Source organism: Oncorhynchus keta, chromosome 4 (genome assembly GCF_023373465.1).
Source record: "Oncorhynchus keta strain PuntledgeMale-10-30-2019 chromosome 4, Oket_V2, whole genome shotgun sequence".
NCBI lineage: Eukaryota > Metazoa > Chordata > Actinopteri > Salmoniformes > Salmonidae > Oncorhynchus > Oncorhynchus keta.
Window position 1 is genome coordinate 78,236,234 of NC_068424.1, and position 17,750 is coordinate 78,253,983.

The 17,750-nt window shown below is 47.0% G+C and overlaps 1 protein-coding gene and 2 long non-coding RNA genes across 4 annotated transcripts in view; 2 read left to right on the forward strand and 1 right to left on the reverse strand.

The window, feature by feature from the left end:
• The window catches only part of LOC118384074 (cyclin-J-like), a 39,609-nt gene extending 22,421 nt beyond the window's left edge, over positions 1 to 17,188 (forward strand). The window contains exons 4-6 of the mRNA XM_052516652.1: positions 11,623 to 11,922; positions 13,028 to 13,187; positions 13,861 to 17,188. Of these exons, the coding sequence (XP_052372612.1) occupies positions 11,623 to 11,922; positions 13,028 to 13,187; positions 13,861 to 14,398 (998 nt within the window). The 3' untranslated portion in view covers positions 14,399 to 17,188. The remainder of the gene's footprint in view (positions 1 to 11,622; positions 11,923 to 13,027; positions 13,188 to 13,860) is intronic.
• On the forward strand, positions 8,896 to 11,568 carry LOC127929046 (uncharacterized). Of its 2 annotated transcripts, none has more exons than XR_008133224.1 (3): positions 8,896 to 9,773; positions 9,840 to 10,070; positions 10,269 to 11,568. It is a non-coding gene; the product is annotated as an uncharacterized LOC127929046 (long non-coding RNA). The 2 variants fall into 2 exon arrangements; XR_008133225.1 differs by having other exon boundaries at positions 8,896 to 9,740.
• On the reverse strand, positions 12,523 to 13,108 carry LOC127929062 (uncharacterized). Its single transcript, XR_008133227.1, has 3 exons — positions 12,993 to 13,108; positions 12,816 to 12,955; positions 12,523 to 12,770 (listed from the first exon to the last, which is right to left on the reverse strand). It is a non-coding gene; the product is annotated as an uncharacterized LOC127929062 (long non-coding RNA).
• Positions 17,189 to 17,750: the final 562 nt, after the last annotated feature.

The following is a 17,750-nucleotide window of genomic DNA, read 5'->3' on the forward strand; positions in this document are numbered from 1 at the left end:
TGTTAAAGTATTTGCTAAAATAAACTGAAGTTAAGAAATATAACATAATTAAAGAGCAACAATAAAATAACAGTAACGAGGCTATATACAGGCGGTACCGGTACAGAGTCAATGTGCGGGGGCACCGGTTAGTTGAGGTAATATGTAGGTAAAGTAACTATGCATAGATAATAAACAGTAGCAGCAGCAGTGTAAAAATGGGGGTGGGGGGGTCAATGCAAATAGTCTGGGAAGCCATTTGATTAGCTGTTCAGGAGTCTTATGTCTTGGGGGTAGAAGCTGTTTAGAAGCCTCTTGGACCTAGACTTAGCGCTCCGGGACTGCTTGCCGAGCAGTTGCAGAGAGAACAGTCTATGACTAGGGTGGCTGGAGTCTTTGGCTTATTTTAGGGCCTTCTTCTGACACCGCCTGGTATAGAGGTCCTGAGTGGCAGCAAGATTGGCCCCAGTGATGTACTGGGCCGTATGCACGACCCCCTGTAGTACCTTGCGGTTGGAGGCCGAGTAGTTGCCATACCAGGCGGTGATGCAACCAGTCAGGATGCTCTCGATGGTGCAGCTGTGGAATTTTTTTGAGGATCTGAGGACCCATGCCAAATCTTTTCAGCCTTCTGAGGGGGAATAGGCTTTGTCGTGCCCTCTTCATGACTGTCTTGGTGTGTTTGGACCATGATAGTTTGTTGGTGATGGGGACACCAAGGAACTTGAAGCTCTCAACCTGCTCCACTACAGCCCCGTCGATGAGAATGGGGGTGTGCTCGGTCCTCCTTTTCCTATAGTCCACAATCATCTCCTTTTGTCTTGATCACGTTGAGGGAGAGGTTGTTATCCTGACACCACACTGCCAGTTCTCTGACCTCCTCCTTATAGGCTGTCTCATCTGTCGGTGATCAGATCACTGTTGTGTCGTCTGCAAACTTAATAATGGTGTTGGAGTTGTGGGGATGTATGGCTGTGGGGATGTATGGCTGTGGGGATGTATGGCTGTGGGGATGTATGGCTGTGGGGATGTATGGCTGTGGGGATGTATGGCTGTGGGGATGTATGGCTGTGGGGATGTATGGCTGTGGGGATGTATGGCTGTATGGCTGTGGGGATGTATGGCTGTGGGGCTGTGGGGATGTATGGCTGTGGGGATGTATGGCTGTGGGGATGTGCTTGGCCATGCAGTCATGGGTGAATAGGGAATACAGGAGGGGACTGAGCACGCACCCCAGAGGGGCCACCGTGTTGAAGATCAGCGTGGCAGGTGTGTTACCACCTGGGGGCGACCTGTCAGGAAGTACAGGATCCAGTTGCAGAGGGAGGTGTTTAGTCCCAGGGTCCTTAGCTTAGTGATGAGCTTTGAGGGCACTATGGTGTTGAACACTGAGCCGTAGTCCATGAACAGCATTGACTGAATGAATAGCAATATTTTAATGCCATTGATGAATTATTTAATGACTTTTTTTAATTTAAACTTTTATTTAACTAGGAAAGTCGGTTAACAAATTATTATTTTCAATGACGGCTTAGGAACAGTGGGTTAACTGCCTGTTCAGGGGCAGAACGACAGATTCTTTACCTTGTCAGCTCGGGAATTCGATCTAGCAACCTTTCAGTTACTGGCCCAATGTTCTAACCACTAGGCTCCCTGATGCCCCAGGAGACTATCGTTCTGGTTCTATAGATGTATTTAGTTTCTTACACCAATACCAGGGTAGGACTGAAATATAATGCCATTTTAGTTATTGATTAGTGTTTGGCTGTAGGGGGGGGGGGTGGAAGAGTCACCATCACCCCCCCCACACACACATCCTCGCCCAGATAGGCAGGACATGATATGAGATCCCCCCCCCAGGACTCTTCCTTGTCACCCAAGCGTTAGGCTCTAGAGGTCAGAATGGGTCTACATTGTGTGAACCGGCGGAGCCTAGGGGATTGGGGTGGCGTTGTGGAGGGGGTTGTGGCGGAGCTGTGGCAAATTTAATCTGAAAGAAAGACGAGCCGGCAAATGAAAGGAGTTTTAAAGAGAGGACAGAATTCCTCCAGAGCCGTTGACCGAGAGAGACTGACACAGACCTAGAGAGAGTTATACAGAGCCTTCAAAGTATTCACACCCCTTGACTTCTTTCACATTTTGTTGTTAAAGCCTGAATTTAAATTGCAGTTGTTTTCCACTGGCCTACACCTGATACCCCATAATGTCAAAGTGGAATGATTTTTTTTCTTTCACTTGAACTTTTTACTAATTTAAATTTAAAAAATGAAAAGCTGAAATGTCTTCAGTTAATAAGTATTAAACATGGAAAGCCTAAATAAGTTCAGGAGTAAACATTTACTCAAGTCATAAGTTGCATGGACTCACCCTGTGTGTAATGTTAGTGTTTTTAATGATTTTTGAGTGACTACCTCATCTCTGTACCCCACATATTTAGTTATCTGTAAGGTCCCTCAGTCGAGCAGTGAATATCAAACACCGATTCAACCAAAGACCAGGGCCGTTTTCCAATGCCTTCGTGGCTGCATCATGTTATTGGTATGCTTGTAAACATTTACTGGGGAGTTTTTCAGGATATAAAGAAACTGAATGGAGCTAAGCACAGGCGAACTCCTAGAGGAAAACCTGGTCCAATCTGCCTTCTACCAGACACTGGGAGATTAATTCACTGTTTAGCAAGACAATAACCTGAATCACAAGGCCAAATCTACACTGGAGTTGCTTACGAAGAGGGTGAATGTTCCTGAGTGGCCGAGTTAGATTTCCAAGTAGATTTAAGTAAAAACTATGGTAAGACCTGAAATTGTTTTTTTTAGTAATGATTAACAACCAATTTGACAAAGATTGAAGAATTTAGAAAATAATAATGGGTAAATGTTACACAATCCAGGTGTGGAAAGCTCTGAGACCCAGAAAGACTCGCACCTCTGGCAGCGATTACAGCTGTTTCTACAAAGTATTCACTCAGGTGTGTGAATACTTACATAAATGAGATATTTCTGTCATTTTGACCCCCCCCAAAATAAAATATACGTTTTCACTTTGTCATTATGGGGTATTATTGTATGTAGATGGGTGAGAGGGGAAAAATCTATTTATCCATTTTGAATTCTGGCTGTAACACAACAAAATGTGGAATAAATCAAGGAGTATGAATTATTTTTGAAGGCAGTGAATCTATTAGGCTTGTGAAAGGGGGTTGGTGGATGTTTTGATTTATTGTTACTGTTTCTGGCTGTAGAAGTGAGCTCTTTTAAAAAAATATTGAATCATCTATGTCTAGTTTATAGGCTAGCAGTGCTGCCATACTCTTTCCCCTTCACATGAACTCCTTCAGAAGACTGAGGGGATTGTTTTAATGAAGACTGCAGTGACTGGATGGAGCAGTGTGGTCATTGATAGAAATCAATACAGTCTGTCTCTGTGGGTGAGGTAGAGAGGAACACTATAATGGTCGTCTCCTTCCCCCTTAGTGGAACATAAGTGATGGCTGCAACAGTAGTTATGTTTTTTCTTCATCCCCCGAACTCTAGTGAAGAGCATTCTCATGTTTCTAAACTCCTTCAGCAGTAGTCTAACCCCCCCAGTAGGTTCTCATGTTTCTAAACTCCTTCAGCAGTAGTCTAATACCCCCAGCAGCAGGTTTCTAAACTCCTTCAGCAGTAGTCTAACCCCCCCCCAGCCTGGTTCTCATGTTTCTAAACTCCTTCAGCAGTAGTCTAATACCCCCCAGCAGGTTCTCATGTTTCTAAACTCCTTCAGCAGTAGTCTAATACCCCCCAGCAGGTTCTCATGTTTCTAAACTCCTTCACCAGTAGTCTAATACCCCCCAGCCTGGTTCTCATGTTTCTAAACTTCTTCAGCAGTAGTCTAACCCCCCCCAGCCTGGTTCTCATGTTTCTAAACTCCTTCAGCAGTAGTCTAATACCCCCAGCAGCAGGTTTCTAAACTCCTTCAGCAGTAGTCTAATACCCCCCAGCCTGGTTCTCATGTCTCTAAACTCCTTCAGCAGTAGTCGAATACCCCCAGCAGGTTCTCATGTTTCTAAACTCCTTCACCAGTAGTCTAATACCCCCCAGCCTGGTTCTCATGTTTCTAAACTTCTTCAGCAGTAGTCTAACCCCCCCCAGCCTGGTTCTCATGTTTCTAAACTCCTTCAGCAGTAGTCTAATACCCCCCAGCAGCAGGTTTCTAAACTCCTTCAGCAGTAGTCTAATACCCCCCCCAGCAGGTTCTCATGTTTCTAAACTCCTTCAGCAGTAGTCTAACCCCCCAGCAGGTTCTCATGTTTCTAAACTCCTTCAGCAGTAGTCTAATACCCCCCAGCAGGTTCTCATGTTTCTAAACTCCTTCAGCAGTAGTCTAATACCCCCCAGCAGGTTCTCATGTTTCTAAACTCCTTCAGCAGTAGTCTAATACCCCCCCAGCAGGTTCTCATGTTTCTAAACTCCTTCAGCAGTAGTCTAACCCCCCAGCCTGGTTCTCATGTTTCTAAACTCCTTCAGCAGTAGTCTAATACCCCCCCAGCAGGATCTCAGGGTTATAAACTCTTTCAGCAGTAGTCTAACCCCCCCAGCAGGTTCTCATGTTTCTAAACTCCTTCAGCAGTAGTCTAACCCCCAGTAGGTTCTCATGTTTCTAAACTCCTTCAGCAGTAGTCTAATACCCCCAGCAGGTTCTCATGTTTCTAAACTCCTTCAGCAGTAGTCTAATACCCCCAGCAGGTTCTCATGTTTCTAAACTCCTTCAGCAGTAGTCTAATACCCCCAGCAGGTTCTCATGTTTCTAAACTCCTTCAGCAGTAGTCTAATACCCCCAGTAGGTTCTCATGTTTCTAAACTCCTTCAGCAGTAGTCTAATACCCCCAGCAGGTTCTCATGTTTCTAAACTCCTTCAGCAGTAGTCTAACCCCCCCAGCAGGTTCTCAGGGTTCTAAACTCCTTCAGCAGTAGTCTAACCCCCCCAGCAGGTTCTCAGGGTTCTAAACTCCTTCAGCAGTAGTCTAATACCCCCAGCAGGTTCTCAGGGTTCTAAACTCCTTCAGCAGTAGTCTAATACCCCCAGCAGGCTCTCATGTTTCTAAACTCCTTCAGCAGTAGTCTAACCCCCCCAGCAGGATCTCAGGGTTCTAAACTCCTTCAGCAGTAGTCTAATACCCCCCCCAGCAGGATCTCAGGGTTCTAAACTCCTTCAGCAGTAGTCTAATAATGTGGTCTTTCTGTAGCTCAGTTGGTAGAGCATGGCGCTTGTAACGCCAGGGTAATGGGTTCGATTCCCGGGATCACCCATACGTAGAATGTATGCACACATGACTGTAAGTCGCTTTGGATAAAAGCGTCTGCTAAATGGCATATATTATTATTATTATTATTATATTAATACCCCCCCCCCCAGCAGGATCTCAGGGTTCTAAACTCCTTCAGCAGTAGTCTAATACCCCCCCAGCAGGTTCTCAGGGTTCTAAACTCCTTCAGCAGCACACCTGAGAAGAGAAGGGGACATGCTACATCCTGCTGGTCGTACCTTTTTGACCCCTCTCTGGGTGCGCTCTACTGCCTCATCACACACATCCACAGGGCCGACTCTCAGCCCTCTGCAAGGCAGTGCTCATGAGGGCTGTAGCGATCTCGATGGGACGGTAAAGGAGAGGAGACCTATAGTTTCAGAAGTGGACAGGCATGCACTTGGCTCATCAAAGGAAGCATTGACTCTAACCGTAAGCTGAGGAATGAACTCTTTATCTCTCACACATGCATACAGCTCGTAGGTTAGTCACTGTGTTAATCTTGTTGACATGAAATGGGACAAATTATGTAGAAAGCACATTGTCCCTATGAGTTCTACCTCCTTTCAGAAATGTAGGTTCAGCTTGAATAGGTTTTGTGCGTCACTTGTTTTTAATAATAACACACACAATCAACAGCTAATACAAGTAGTAAATCAATGAGCCATCGTTGAAGATGACTGACAACACAATGTCCCTACCCGTCCCCTAACCCTATACCCGTCCCCTAACCCTATACCCGTCCCCTAACCCCGTCCCCTAACCCTATACCCATCCCCTAACCCTATACCCGTCCCTATACCCGTCCCCTAACCCTATACCCGTCCCCTAACCCTATACCCGTCCCCTAACCCTATACCTGTCCCCTAACCCTATACCCGTCCCCTAACCCTACCAGGATGAAAAGAGGGTTTTGAAGTGATGCTGATGGCTGTTCATGGCTGCGCCTGTGGACACAGGAGTCCAGCAGACAGACTAGGCTACTAGCCTATAGGATATGATGGTGAATGGGAAAGTGTAGACTGACACTGGGTCTGGGCTGGGTGGGAGTGAACAGAACAGCAGTTATTGTTTCCTCTTCTGGTTGTGAGATGCCATTACAGCCTATGTGTTAACTGCCTCCTGAGACCTGCTATCGTCTGCTGGGGTGATTGGCTGCTGGCTGGGTTCTCTGTTTCTCCTTTACAGGGTTAATGGCAGGCTACAGCATCAGCAGTAAAACTCACTGTGTGTGTGTGTGTGTGTGTGTGTGTGTGTGTGTGTGGGGGGGCTGGCTGGCTGGCTGGCTGGCTGGCTGGCGTTAGAGTGTAGGGGAGAGTTGGAGAATAGGGAAAGAGGGGAGAGAATCTGAAGTCAAATGTCTGCTGTTTGCTGATGAACTGGTGCTTCTGTCCCCAACCAAGGAGGGCCTACAGCAGCACCTAGATCTGTCCCCAACCAAGGAGGGCCTACAGCAGCACCTAGATCTGTCCCCAACCAAGGAGGGACTACAGCAGCACCTAGATCTGTCCCCAACCAAGGAGGGCCTACAGCAGCACCTAGATCTGTCCCCAACCAAGGAGGGCCTACAGCAGCACCTAGATCTGTCCCCAACCAAGGAGGGCCTACAGCAGCACCTAGATCTGTCCCCAACCAAGGAGGGACTACAGCAGCACCTAGATCTGTCCCCAACCAAGGAGGGACTACAGCAGCACCTAGATCTGTCCCCAACCAAGGAGGGACTACAGCAGCACCTAGATCTGTCCCCAACCAAGGAGGGCTTACAGCAGCACCTAGATCTGTCCCCAACCAAGGAGGGCCTACAGCAGCACCTAGATCTGTCCCCAACCAAGGAGGGACTACAGCAGCACCTAGATCTGTCCCCAACCAAGGAGGGCCTACAGCAGCACCTAGTTCTGTCCCCAACCAAGGAGGGCCTACAGCAGCACCTAGATCTGTCCCCAACCAAGGAGGGCCTACAGCAGCATCTAGATCTGTCCCCAACCAAGGAGGGCCTACAGCAGCACCTAGATCTGTCCGCAACCATAATGGCATTCCAAAAAAGGTCCAGTTGCCAAGACAACAAATACAAATTCCATCTAGACACTGTTGCCATAGAGCACACAAACAAAACATACCTTGGCCTAAACATCAGCGCCACAGGTAACTTCCACAAAGCTGTGAACGAGCTGAGAGATAAGGCAAGAGGGGCCTTCTATGCCATCAGAATGAACATAATATTCAACATACCAATTAGGATCTGGATAAAAATACTTGAATCAGTCATAGAGCCCATTGCCCTTTATGGTGGTGAGGTCTGGGGTCTGCTCACCAACCAAGAATTCACAAAATGGGACAAACATCAAATTGAGACTTAAACAACATAGAACACCAAATAATGCATGCAGAGCAGAATTAGGCCGATGCCCGCTAATTATCAAACTCCTTAAAAGAGCTGTTAAATTCCATAACCTTCCATAACTAGGCCATCAACTGCAGAGAGATTAACTTGGAGAAGTCCCCCCTAAGCAAGCTGGTCCTGGGGCTCTGTTCACAAACAGAGTCCCAGGACAGCAGCACAATTAGACTCAATCAAATCATGAGAAAACAATAAGGTCATTATTTACAATGTGTCAATTAACATATAAAACAGAGCAAACTAGAATGCTATTTGTCCCTAAACGGAGAGTACACAGTGGCAGAATACCTGACCACTGACTGATCCAAAATAAAATAAAGCTTTGACTATGTACAGACTGTGAGTCTTCTGAGTGTAATGTTTACTGTAAATTTGTTTTACTTTTGTTTATTAGTTCACTTGCTTTGGCAATGTTAACATGTTTCCTATGCTAATAAAGCCCTTACATTTAAATTGAATTGAGAGACCTAGGAGTAAAGAGAGGAGGGGGAGAGACCTAGGAGTAAAGAGAGGAGGGGGAGAGACCTAGGAGTAAAGAGAGGAGGGGAGAGACCTAGGAGTAAAGAGAGGAGGGGAGAGACCTAGGAGTAAAGAGAGGAGGGGAGAGACCTAGGAGTAAAGAGAGGAGGGGGAGAGACCTAGGAGTAAAGAGAGGAGGGGAGAGACCTAGGAGTAAAGAGAGGAGGGGAGAGACCTAGGAGTAAAGAGAGGAGGGGGAGAGACCTAGGAGTAAAGAGAGGAGGGGAGAGACCTAGGAGTAAAAAGAGAGGAGGGGAGAGACCTAGGAGTAAAGAGAGGAGGGGGAGAGACCTAGGAGTAAAGAGAGGAGGGGGGGAGAGACCTAGGAGTAAAGAGAGGAGGGGAGAGACCTAGGAGTAAAGAGAGGAGGGGAGAGACCTAGGAGTAAAGAGAGGAGGGGAGAGACCTAGGAGTAAAGAGAGGAGGGGGAGAGACCTAGGAGTAAAGAGAGGAGGGGGAGAGACCTAGGAGTAAAGAGAGGAGGGGAGAGACCTAGGAGTAAAGAGAGGAGGGGGAGAGACCTAGGAGTAAAGAGAGGAGGGGGAGAGACCTAGGAGTAAAGAGAGGAGGGGGAGAGACCTAGGAGTAAAGAGAGGAGGGGAGAGACCTAGGAGTAAAGAGAGGAGGGGAGAGACCTAGGAGTAAAGAGAGGAGGGGAGAGACCTAGGAGTAAAGAGAGGAGGGGAGAGACCTAGGAGTAAAGAGAGGAGGGGAGAGACCTAGGAGTAAAGAGAGGAGGGGGAGAGACCTAGGAGTAAAGAGAGGAGGGGGAGAGACCTAGGAGTAAAGAGAGGAGGGGGAGAGACCTAGCCAGTTTAAGGACTAAACACTCTTCACGGTGGATTACACCAAACCTCCTTCCCCTTCAACTCTCCTGTCTGTCTTCGTTGCCATGATGATAGTGTGCGGTCAAAGCCAGTGTTGTTTTTGACCAACGACCTCTGTGATATTTTGAGATCTAGAAGGGTGTGTCCATAGACTGTTAATCCAAGTTGTTGGGTTTTTAGGACTTCTTCAATAATACTCTAGTCTTGACTGTGGCACGGTCCTTCCAAACCCTGGGGAGGGGGACTGTGTTTGAGCGTCGTCTTCTGTGTGTGTGTGGTTGTGTTGGTAACCTTGTCCATTCTTTGTTCTGAACAATGTTCCATTGTGTGTCAGTTGTCTATGAATGGACATTGTACACATTTCCTCAACATACATTTAGTCATACTTCTGTGGAGGTTAGGCCTAGTTGTCATCTCCCTCATGTCAGTTTTCTCTGCCCTGAGGATGCCGTGCCCCCCCACAGTTTTCCTGCTGAAACGGGTTTATAGAAGAACCCAGAGGTTTATTAGGTGTTTTAGGGAAATATGCCAGAGTAACCTGACTCCTCCCCCTCCCTGCCCCCTTTTCACTGTGAGTGGGGGTGAGAAAGGAAGTGAAGGACTGTTTGTGGATTAAAGGCAAAATCATTGGTGCTCATTGGCCACTTAGACTCGAGACTGTGGCCTAAGGGCTGTTGCTATGGAAAGTTCAGAGGAGAATGTCTAGAATGGTAGTGAGGGTTCTGGTCAGTAGGTTGCTGCTGGTAGTGAGGGTTCTGGTCAGTAGGTTGCTGCTGGTAGTGAGGCTTCTGGTCAGTAGGTTGCTGCTGGTAGTGAGGGTTCTGGTAAGTAGGTTGCTGCTGGTAGTGAGGGTTCTGGTCAGTAGGTTGCTGCTGGTAGTGAGGGTTCTGGTCAGTAGGTTGCTGCTGGTAGTGAGGGTTCTGGTCAGTAGGTTGCTGCTGGTAGTGAGGGTTCTGGTCAGTAGGTTGCTGCTGGTAGTGAGGGTTCTGGTCAGTAGGTTGCTGCTGGTAGTGAGGGTTCTGGTCAGTAGGTTGCTGCTGGTAGTGAGGGTTCTGGTCAGTAGGTTGCTGCTGGTTGTGAGGGTTCTGGTCAGTAGGTTGCTGCTGGTAGTGAGGGTTCTGGTCAGTAGGTTGCTGCTGTTTGTGAGGGTCCTGGTACGTAGGTTGCTGCTGGTAGTGAGGGTTCTGGTAAGGAGGTTGCTGTTGGTAGTGAGGGCTCTGGTCAGGAGGTTGCTGCTGGTAGTGAGGGCTCTGGTCAGGAGGTTGCTGCTGGTAGTGAGGGTTCTGGTCAGTAGGTTGCTGCTGGTAGTGAGGGTTCTGGTCAGTAGGTTGCTGCTGGTAGTGAGGGTTCTGGTCAGTAGGTTGCTGCTGGTAGTGAGGGTTCTGGTCAGTAGGTTGCTGCTGGTAGTGAGGGTTCTGGTAAGGAGGTTGCTGCTGGTAGTGAGGGTTCTGGTAAGGAGGTTGCTGCTGGTAGTGAGGGTTCTGGTAAGGAGGTTGCTGCTGGTAGTGAGGGTTCTGGTAAGGAGGTTGCTGCTGGTAGTGAGGGTTCTGGTAAGGAGGTTGCTGCTGGTAGTGGTGATAAAGATATTGCTGTAGCTACTGGCTTCTAGAGGGGATGAGGGATCAGACGCAGGGGGGCGATTTTAAAGGCTTTGTTTTCAAATAAATCAGTATTTTTGTTATTCTACTACAACGCCCAATCAAGTCCCCCACATCCTAAAAAGACTGACAATAATGGAAAAGGAAAACAGAGGATTATTATTATAAATAAATAAAATCTGAAAATTTGAAACAGTGTAAACAACACTTCATCAACTGATACATAATACCATAGAGGCTGTTCGAACGAGAAGCCTTTATTACAGCATAACAAAGATTAACAGACAAATTTGTGAAATTGTTTATCCGACATGTGGTTGCGTGAGACTTGGTGCTCATAGAATCAGCAGACTGTTAATCAAACAGGCAACAGGATCAGGATCTGTCTTATTTCTGGAGATATGGATGATTTAATAACTGCAGGAACATTTAGGCTATTGATTCTAGAATAAAGTTTATTCAGTTCTCGCTTTTCTTGGACTATAGGACAGGGGCTGTTTTCTCATCTCATTCTGCTGCTGCCTCCACTGAATTGTTCTCAACACCAATATGCTGGTTAACTTTGCTACTATGCACTTCGCAACATGGTCGAGGAAAAAGCACCAATTCAACAGCGACCTGATGTGTTTTACAAACAAGGACTGCGACCACAATCCAAAGCGGGATTAGGTGCATTTGTTATAAAATTTAATTTTTATTAGTGTTACAACCATTGTTCTTAAGTAATAACCTTATACAATTTCATTACCACATGTCTTAGACTGATGGGCTGTTCCATCCCCACGGCCTCCACAATGAATCAGTCCACTCAGACAGGAGCCAATCAGAAAGGAGCATCATGATATTCTTTGTTGCTACTGCTCGACTAAAGAAATATCTGTCGACCAAACAATGGACCAGTCCACTAAATGGGGTCAGCCCTAAAAGGCTTTTCTATAGCCTGCCTTCTAACCTCTCTCTCTCTGTCCGTCTCTCTCTCTCTGTCCCTCTCTCTCTGTCCGTCTCTCTCTCCTGTAGGTAAGTTTGAGGAGAGGGAGGACCGGGTACCTAAGTTGGAGCAGCTCAACTCCCTGGGCTTCATGTGTTCTCTGAATCTTGTTCTCAACAAGAGAGACCTCATCAAGATGGAGCTGCTGCTGTTGGAGACGTTCAGCTGGAACCTGTGTATGCCCACCCCGGCCCACTTCATAGACTACTACCTCCAGGCCTCGGTGCAGGAGGGAGACCTGTACAACGGCTGGCCTCTCTCCTCCCTCTCCAAGACCAAAACCTTTATGGACAAGTACACACACTACTTCCTGGAGGTGTCACTGCAAGGTGAGGGGTGATGGAGGGAGGGAATTAAAAAAACAGAGGGACTTATTAATATCAGTGCAGTCTCTTGTGCTTATCACAATTTAATATAATGAATCATAATGTTGCTCTAGAGACAAGACCATTTCTAACCGTCTCTGTGGTCCTCTAGAGACTAGACCATTTCTAACAGTCTCTGTGGTCCTCTAGAGACTAGACCATTTCTAACCGTCTCTGTGGTCCTCTAGAGACTAGACCATTTCTAACCGTCTCTGTGGTCCTCTAGAGACTAGACCATTTCTAACAGTCTCTGTGGTCCTCTAGAGACTAGACCATTTCTAACAGTGTGTTCCTCTAGACCTCTACTAACGGTCTGATTGGCTGTGTTCCTCTAGACCATTTCTAACAGTCTCTGTGGTCCTCTAGAGACTAGACCATTTCTAACCGTCTCTGTGGTCCTCTAGAGACTTGACCATTTCTAATAGTCTCTGTGGTCCTCTAGAGACTAGACCATTTCTAACAGTGTGTTCCTCTAGACCTCTACTAACGGTCTGATTGGCTGTGTTCCTCTAGACCATTTCTAACAGTCTCTGTGGTCCTCTAGAGACTAGACCATTTCTAACAGTCTGATTGGCTGTGTTCCTCTAGACCTCTACTAACGGTCTGATTGGCTGTGTTCCTCTAGACCTCTACTAACAGTCTGATTGGCTGTGTTCCTCTAGACCTCTACTAACGGTCTGATTGGCTGTGTTCCTCTAGACCTCTACTAACGGTCTGATTGGCTGTGTTCCTCTAGACCTCTACTAACGGTCTGATTGGCTGTGTTCCTCTAGACCTCTACTAACGGTCTGATTGGCTGTGTTCCTCTAGACCTCTACTAACGGTCTGACGGTCTGATTGGCTGTGTTCCTCTAGACCTCTACTAACGGTCTGATTGGCTGTGTTCCTCTAGACCTCTACTAACGGTCTGATTGGCTGTGTTCCTCTAGACCTCTACTAACGGTCTGATTGGCTGTGTTCCTCTAGACCTCTACTAACGGTCTGATTGGCTGTGTTCCTCTACTAACGGTCTGATTGGCTGTGTTCCTCTAGACCTCTACTAACGGTCTGATTGGCTGTGTTCCTCTAGACCATGCGTTCCTGAGTTTCCGGCCGTCTCAGGTGGCGGCAGCGTGTGTAGCGGCGTCTCGTATCTGTCTCCAGATTTCTCCTAGCTGGACCACGTCTCTACACCTACTGACTGGATACACCTGGGGCCACCTCACACACTGCATCAAACTCATGCTGCTGTAAGTCTCACACACACACACACACACACCTGGGGCCACCTCACACACACACACACCTGGGGCCACCTCACACACTGCATCAAACTCATGCTGCTGTAAGTCTCTCTCTCACACACACACACACCTGGGGCCACCTCACACACACACACACCTGGGACCACCTCACACACTGCATCAAACTCATGCTGCTGTAAGTCTCACACACACACACACACACACCTGGGGCCACCTCACACACACACACACCTGGGGCCACCTCACACACTGCATCAAACTCATGCTGCTGTAAGTCTCACACACACACACACACACACACACACCTGGGGCCACCTCACACACTGCATCAAACTCATGCTGCTGTAAGTCTCTCTCACACACACACACACACCTGGGGCCACCTCACACACTGCTGTAAGTCTCTCACACACACACACACACACACACACACATCTGAGACCAATTGAATGCTTGTATGCACAGGGTTTTCTTTATTTGTAACTATTTTCTACATTGTAGAATAACAGTGAAGACATCAAAACTATGAAATAACAGAATTATGTAGTAACCAAAAAAGTGTTCAACAAATAAAAATGTATTTTATATTTGAGGTTCTTCAAAGTCGCCATCCTTTGCCTTGATGACAGCATTGCACACTCTTGTCTCTCTTCAACAGTGCACATGACAGCGACGTGAAGGAGGCCAACAAACCCAAATCCACCCCTCTGTTGTCTCGATCCGCCTCTCTCCAGTCTCACCCTCCTCTCTCCCACCTCTCACCGGTCCCAGCCATCCAGAGACCAGCTACCTCCTCCTCCACCCCCCAGCAGCTCTTCTTCCAGCCCAGCCCAGTGGGCTTCCCACACCTCTCCCCCTCCTTGTCCCAGCTCCACGCGCTAGCCGACTCCCAGGCTTTGGAGCCTGCTGGAGTCAACATGTCCCAGGACTTCCTCCAGAGCCACAGGATGGGGCTGCTCACTGGGGCCAACACCATGACCTCCACAGCAGGGGCCTTCCCCTCCTATCCTAGCCTGACTTCGGGGCTGCAGCCTGGGGCTCGGGTGGCACCGCTGGCCTTGCAGGGCCCCATCTCCATGCAGGTAGCCTTGGCTGCGGAGCCGAGACACTGCCTCAGCATGGCCTACAGCCGGGGGTACCTGGGGGGCGTGGGCCCCCACCACACCTTCACGGCAGCGGGTTGCTTCGACAGATGACGCCAGGAGACAGGGGAGAGGATGAACAGCAAACCACCCCGAGCCAGGGACAGGGAGCGCTACAATCCTCTCCCATCACTACTTCCTCCTCCTCTCCGGTCCCTGGCAGACCTCCTCACTCTCTCCATCAGCACCCCGCCCCCCTCCTCGGCCGCCCCTTGCCCCTCGCCCCCCACCTTCAGACAGAGACGGAGAGAAAGACTGCTCAAACGCAAGCAAAGGTCGAAGGGCACCGATGACCCCGTGGATGTCATCACACTGACATGACGCCACTGACTGATGTTGAACACGGTTCTAATCACGTCACAGGAACGTGAAGCTGAGGCAGAAGCATTAAAACACTGTGGAATGGTCACCGTATGTCCCTGGTTAAGATGCTGTTATCACTGTGAACCAGAGGCTATGCAGCATGATTCCTCCTCAGTGCCTCCTGGGTTTTGACCAGAGTGATTTCTGTCTGTGAATTCAGCTGAAGATGAAGTGCTGCTCTCGCTCTCTGTCTCTCTCTCTGTCTCTCTGTCTCTCTGTCTCTCTGTCTCTCTCTCTGTCTCTCTCTCTCTCTCTCTCTCTCTCTGTCTCTGTGTAATCAACTCCACTGAAGATGAGAAATAGGCCAGTAAATTAAAGTTTTGAGCTGCTGAATTGGGAACAGTGGTATGACTTGTAGATGCTATGTCTGCTTATAACAACTCACTGGTATGTGACATAGCTATGTCAATGTGTGTGTATTGGCTTTATATCACTCTTATGACAGTGAATAACTTGATAATGTCACTAAGTGCTACAGGGAGCCCTCTTTGAGAATTCCTACCCATAATCCTCAATGGATGGATGGGGAGGTCAGAGTTCATTGTTCTGTCACTGCAGAAGAATTCCACAGTTAACATACCTGTCATGTTTTGGTTCTCTTCCCATCCTCCTTCCTTTCTGAGCGAGAGAGTGTATTAATGTAGCATTCTAATTCTATGCTTGGAACTTTGATGTGTACATAATGACATGCTGCTGCCTTCTATATGAACTGATGGTTCTGTGTGAGCTGAAGACTTGTTTCCATGAACCACAGCGTGTATCAGGGACTTGATGTAACAGATTACTTGAATACGATGCCATTGAAACGTGACGTAACTTTTAATTTAAGTTGTTGCTTTATTTTGTATTCCTTGGTTGTTTTTGTTTTGTTTTTTATACCGGTGTGAAACACATTTGTTTTTATTTTTTATTTTAAATGTAAAAAGCCATTGTCTAGCAACTGAATATTCAGGCTCAGGTTGTTAGGCTGAGGATATCCAGTCAGCCATCTCCTTATTGAGGAGGTTACCAATCAGCTGTTTTCTTACTAGTTTGTGCTTTAAGTAGATGCTAGCATGGCACCCAAGAGGGTTTCTCACTTCTCTCCCAGAGGAAGAGGACCTGTCTTTTTAAATGACATACTAAGATATATAAAACACACTGTTTGCATCCTGATGGAATCCGTGACCTCGCGGTCGATGAAACACACAAGCCCATCTGCAGCTGATCACTAATTGCTTCCCACATTTCCAAAATTTCAACTTCCTGCTGGAACGTAAACACATCCAGATTCCCCTTCTGCGTCACAGGCGGTCTCGCTGGTTACCGTGGCGATGGCAAACAATCTAAATCAGGGGGCTCACTCAGAAGGACAGTTTGAAGGTTACAGAATGTTTAGATGCCCATAACTGATCTAAACAGCACATTTCTATCTGTGTAGAGCAGGGAATGATGGAAGCTCTAGAAATCACATTTCTATTTGCAACAGTGTTAACTTCTGGTCCTTTTCTGTCGGTATGCTTTGAATGTGTACATTTTTACTATGGTTGTACATTGTCCCCAACAGTTTTCATACTTGAACTATGCTGATACTACTACGGCTGTGTTCTGATTCTCAATGTTCTGGGCTTAGCTATCGAGACACTTTCATTGAACACTGTGAAGCCTGGCTTTAGCATGATATCTGGCAAGCATCTGAAATGTGTCAACTTTTTATAGCATAAACATTACTGTAGTCTAGATTAGTATTTTACTACAAATGGAATGAAGGGCTTAGTAGGAACCAAATGCATCTTCCTGACTGACCTCTTCTGAACTGTCAATCCCACTCACTGTATGGTCATCACTACTTTTATAGACAAAAGCATTCTTCCTTTTAACTTTGTCGTTTTTAAAAAAAGTGCATTTGATTTAGTCTTGTTCTTCCTGTGTTAATAAAGATGGATGCGGTCGGTGTGGAGTACTAGGTCATATTCATTAGGCACCAAACGGAAGAAGACACACAGGGGGGAACTAAATCAGATTTTTCTTTACTGGACAAGTTGGCTTTGGCTACGGGATGACCTATTGAATAAGACCCTGTTTTAAGTAAAAGTACTCTCTTCTCTTACTGAGGTCTCAAGGTTGTTTTGTTGATAGAACCATAGCATTAGAATAATTCATTCTGTTTATGGCTAGAACTCTTCTCACAGCCATCACTACTGGTTCATCTTTTAGGACTTATTGTTTGACATTATTTTGTGATTTGACTCCATGTTGCTCCTTGCTGCCAGAAAGCAGAGAGCTCTGAACACAACTATGTTGCATATTGCAGCCTTGACTGGTGTACTGCACATGTTGCTATAGCGATACTGTGCATTTTTCTATGTACACAGAACTGTGCTGATACCAAACAACCACACTACTTGTCATTTCATTGGACATCAGAAATGTCCCAGTATTTTTGTTGACAAAGGGCCTTTTATCAGATGAGCCATTGAAATAAACAACAAACTGAATATCTTCACTGAGTTGGTTTTTGTGCACCCAAGGGGGGGGAAGAGGGGCAGAAACCCTGGTCTAGCTGACTTAAACTGAGGGGGAGGAATATGAAGTGTCTTCTCTTCAGTCCTCACACTCCACCCCCTCGTCTCATTCATCATTCATCATGGTCTGTGTTCTACGACATTCTGTCAGAGGCCTATTCATCACACACTGTCAGACAAGAGTATTATGAATATGAACGCACAGACGTCACACAGTGAAACATTACCATCCAATTCATTCATTCCAAAATAATTGTCCATTTATATTTTTTCACATATACTATAGCTTCTGATGGGATCACTGGAGGAGGATATAGTGAGATCAAGTAGCAGGAGACACCAGCTACACAGTCCATCTGTAGACTAGTGGAGACACGAGCCACACAGTCCATCTGTAGACTAGTGGAGACACGAGCCACACAGTCCATCTGTAGACTAGTGGAGACACGAGCCACACTCCATCTGTAGACTAGTGGAGACACGAGCCACACAGTCCATCTGTAGACTAGTGGAGACACGAGCCACACTCCATCTGTAGA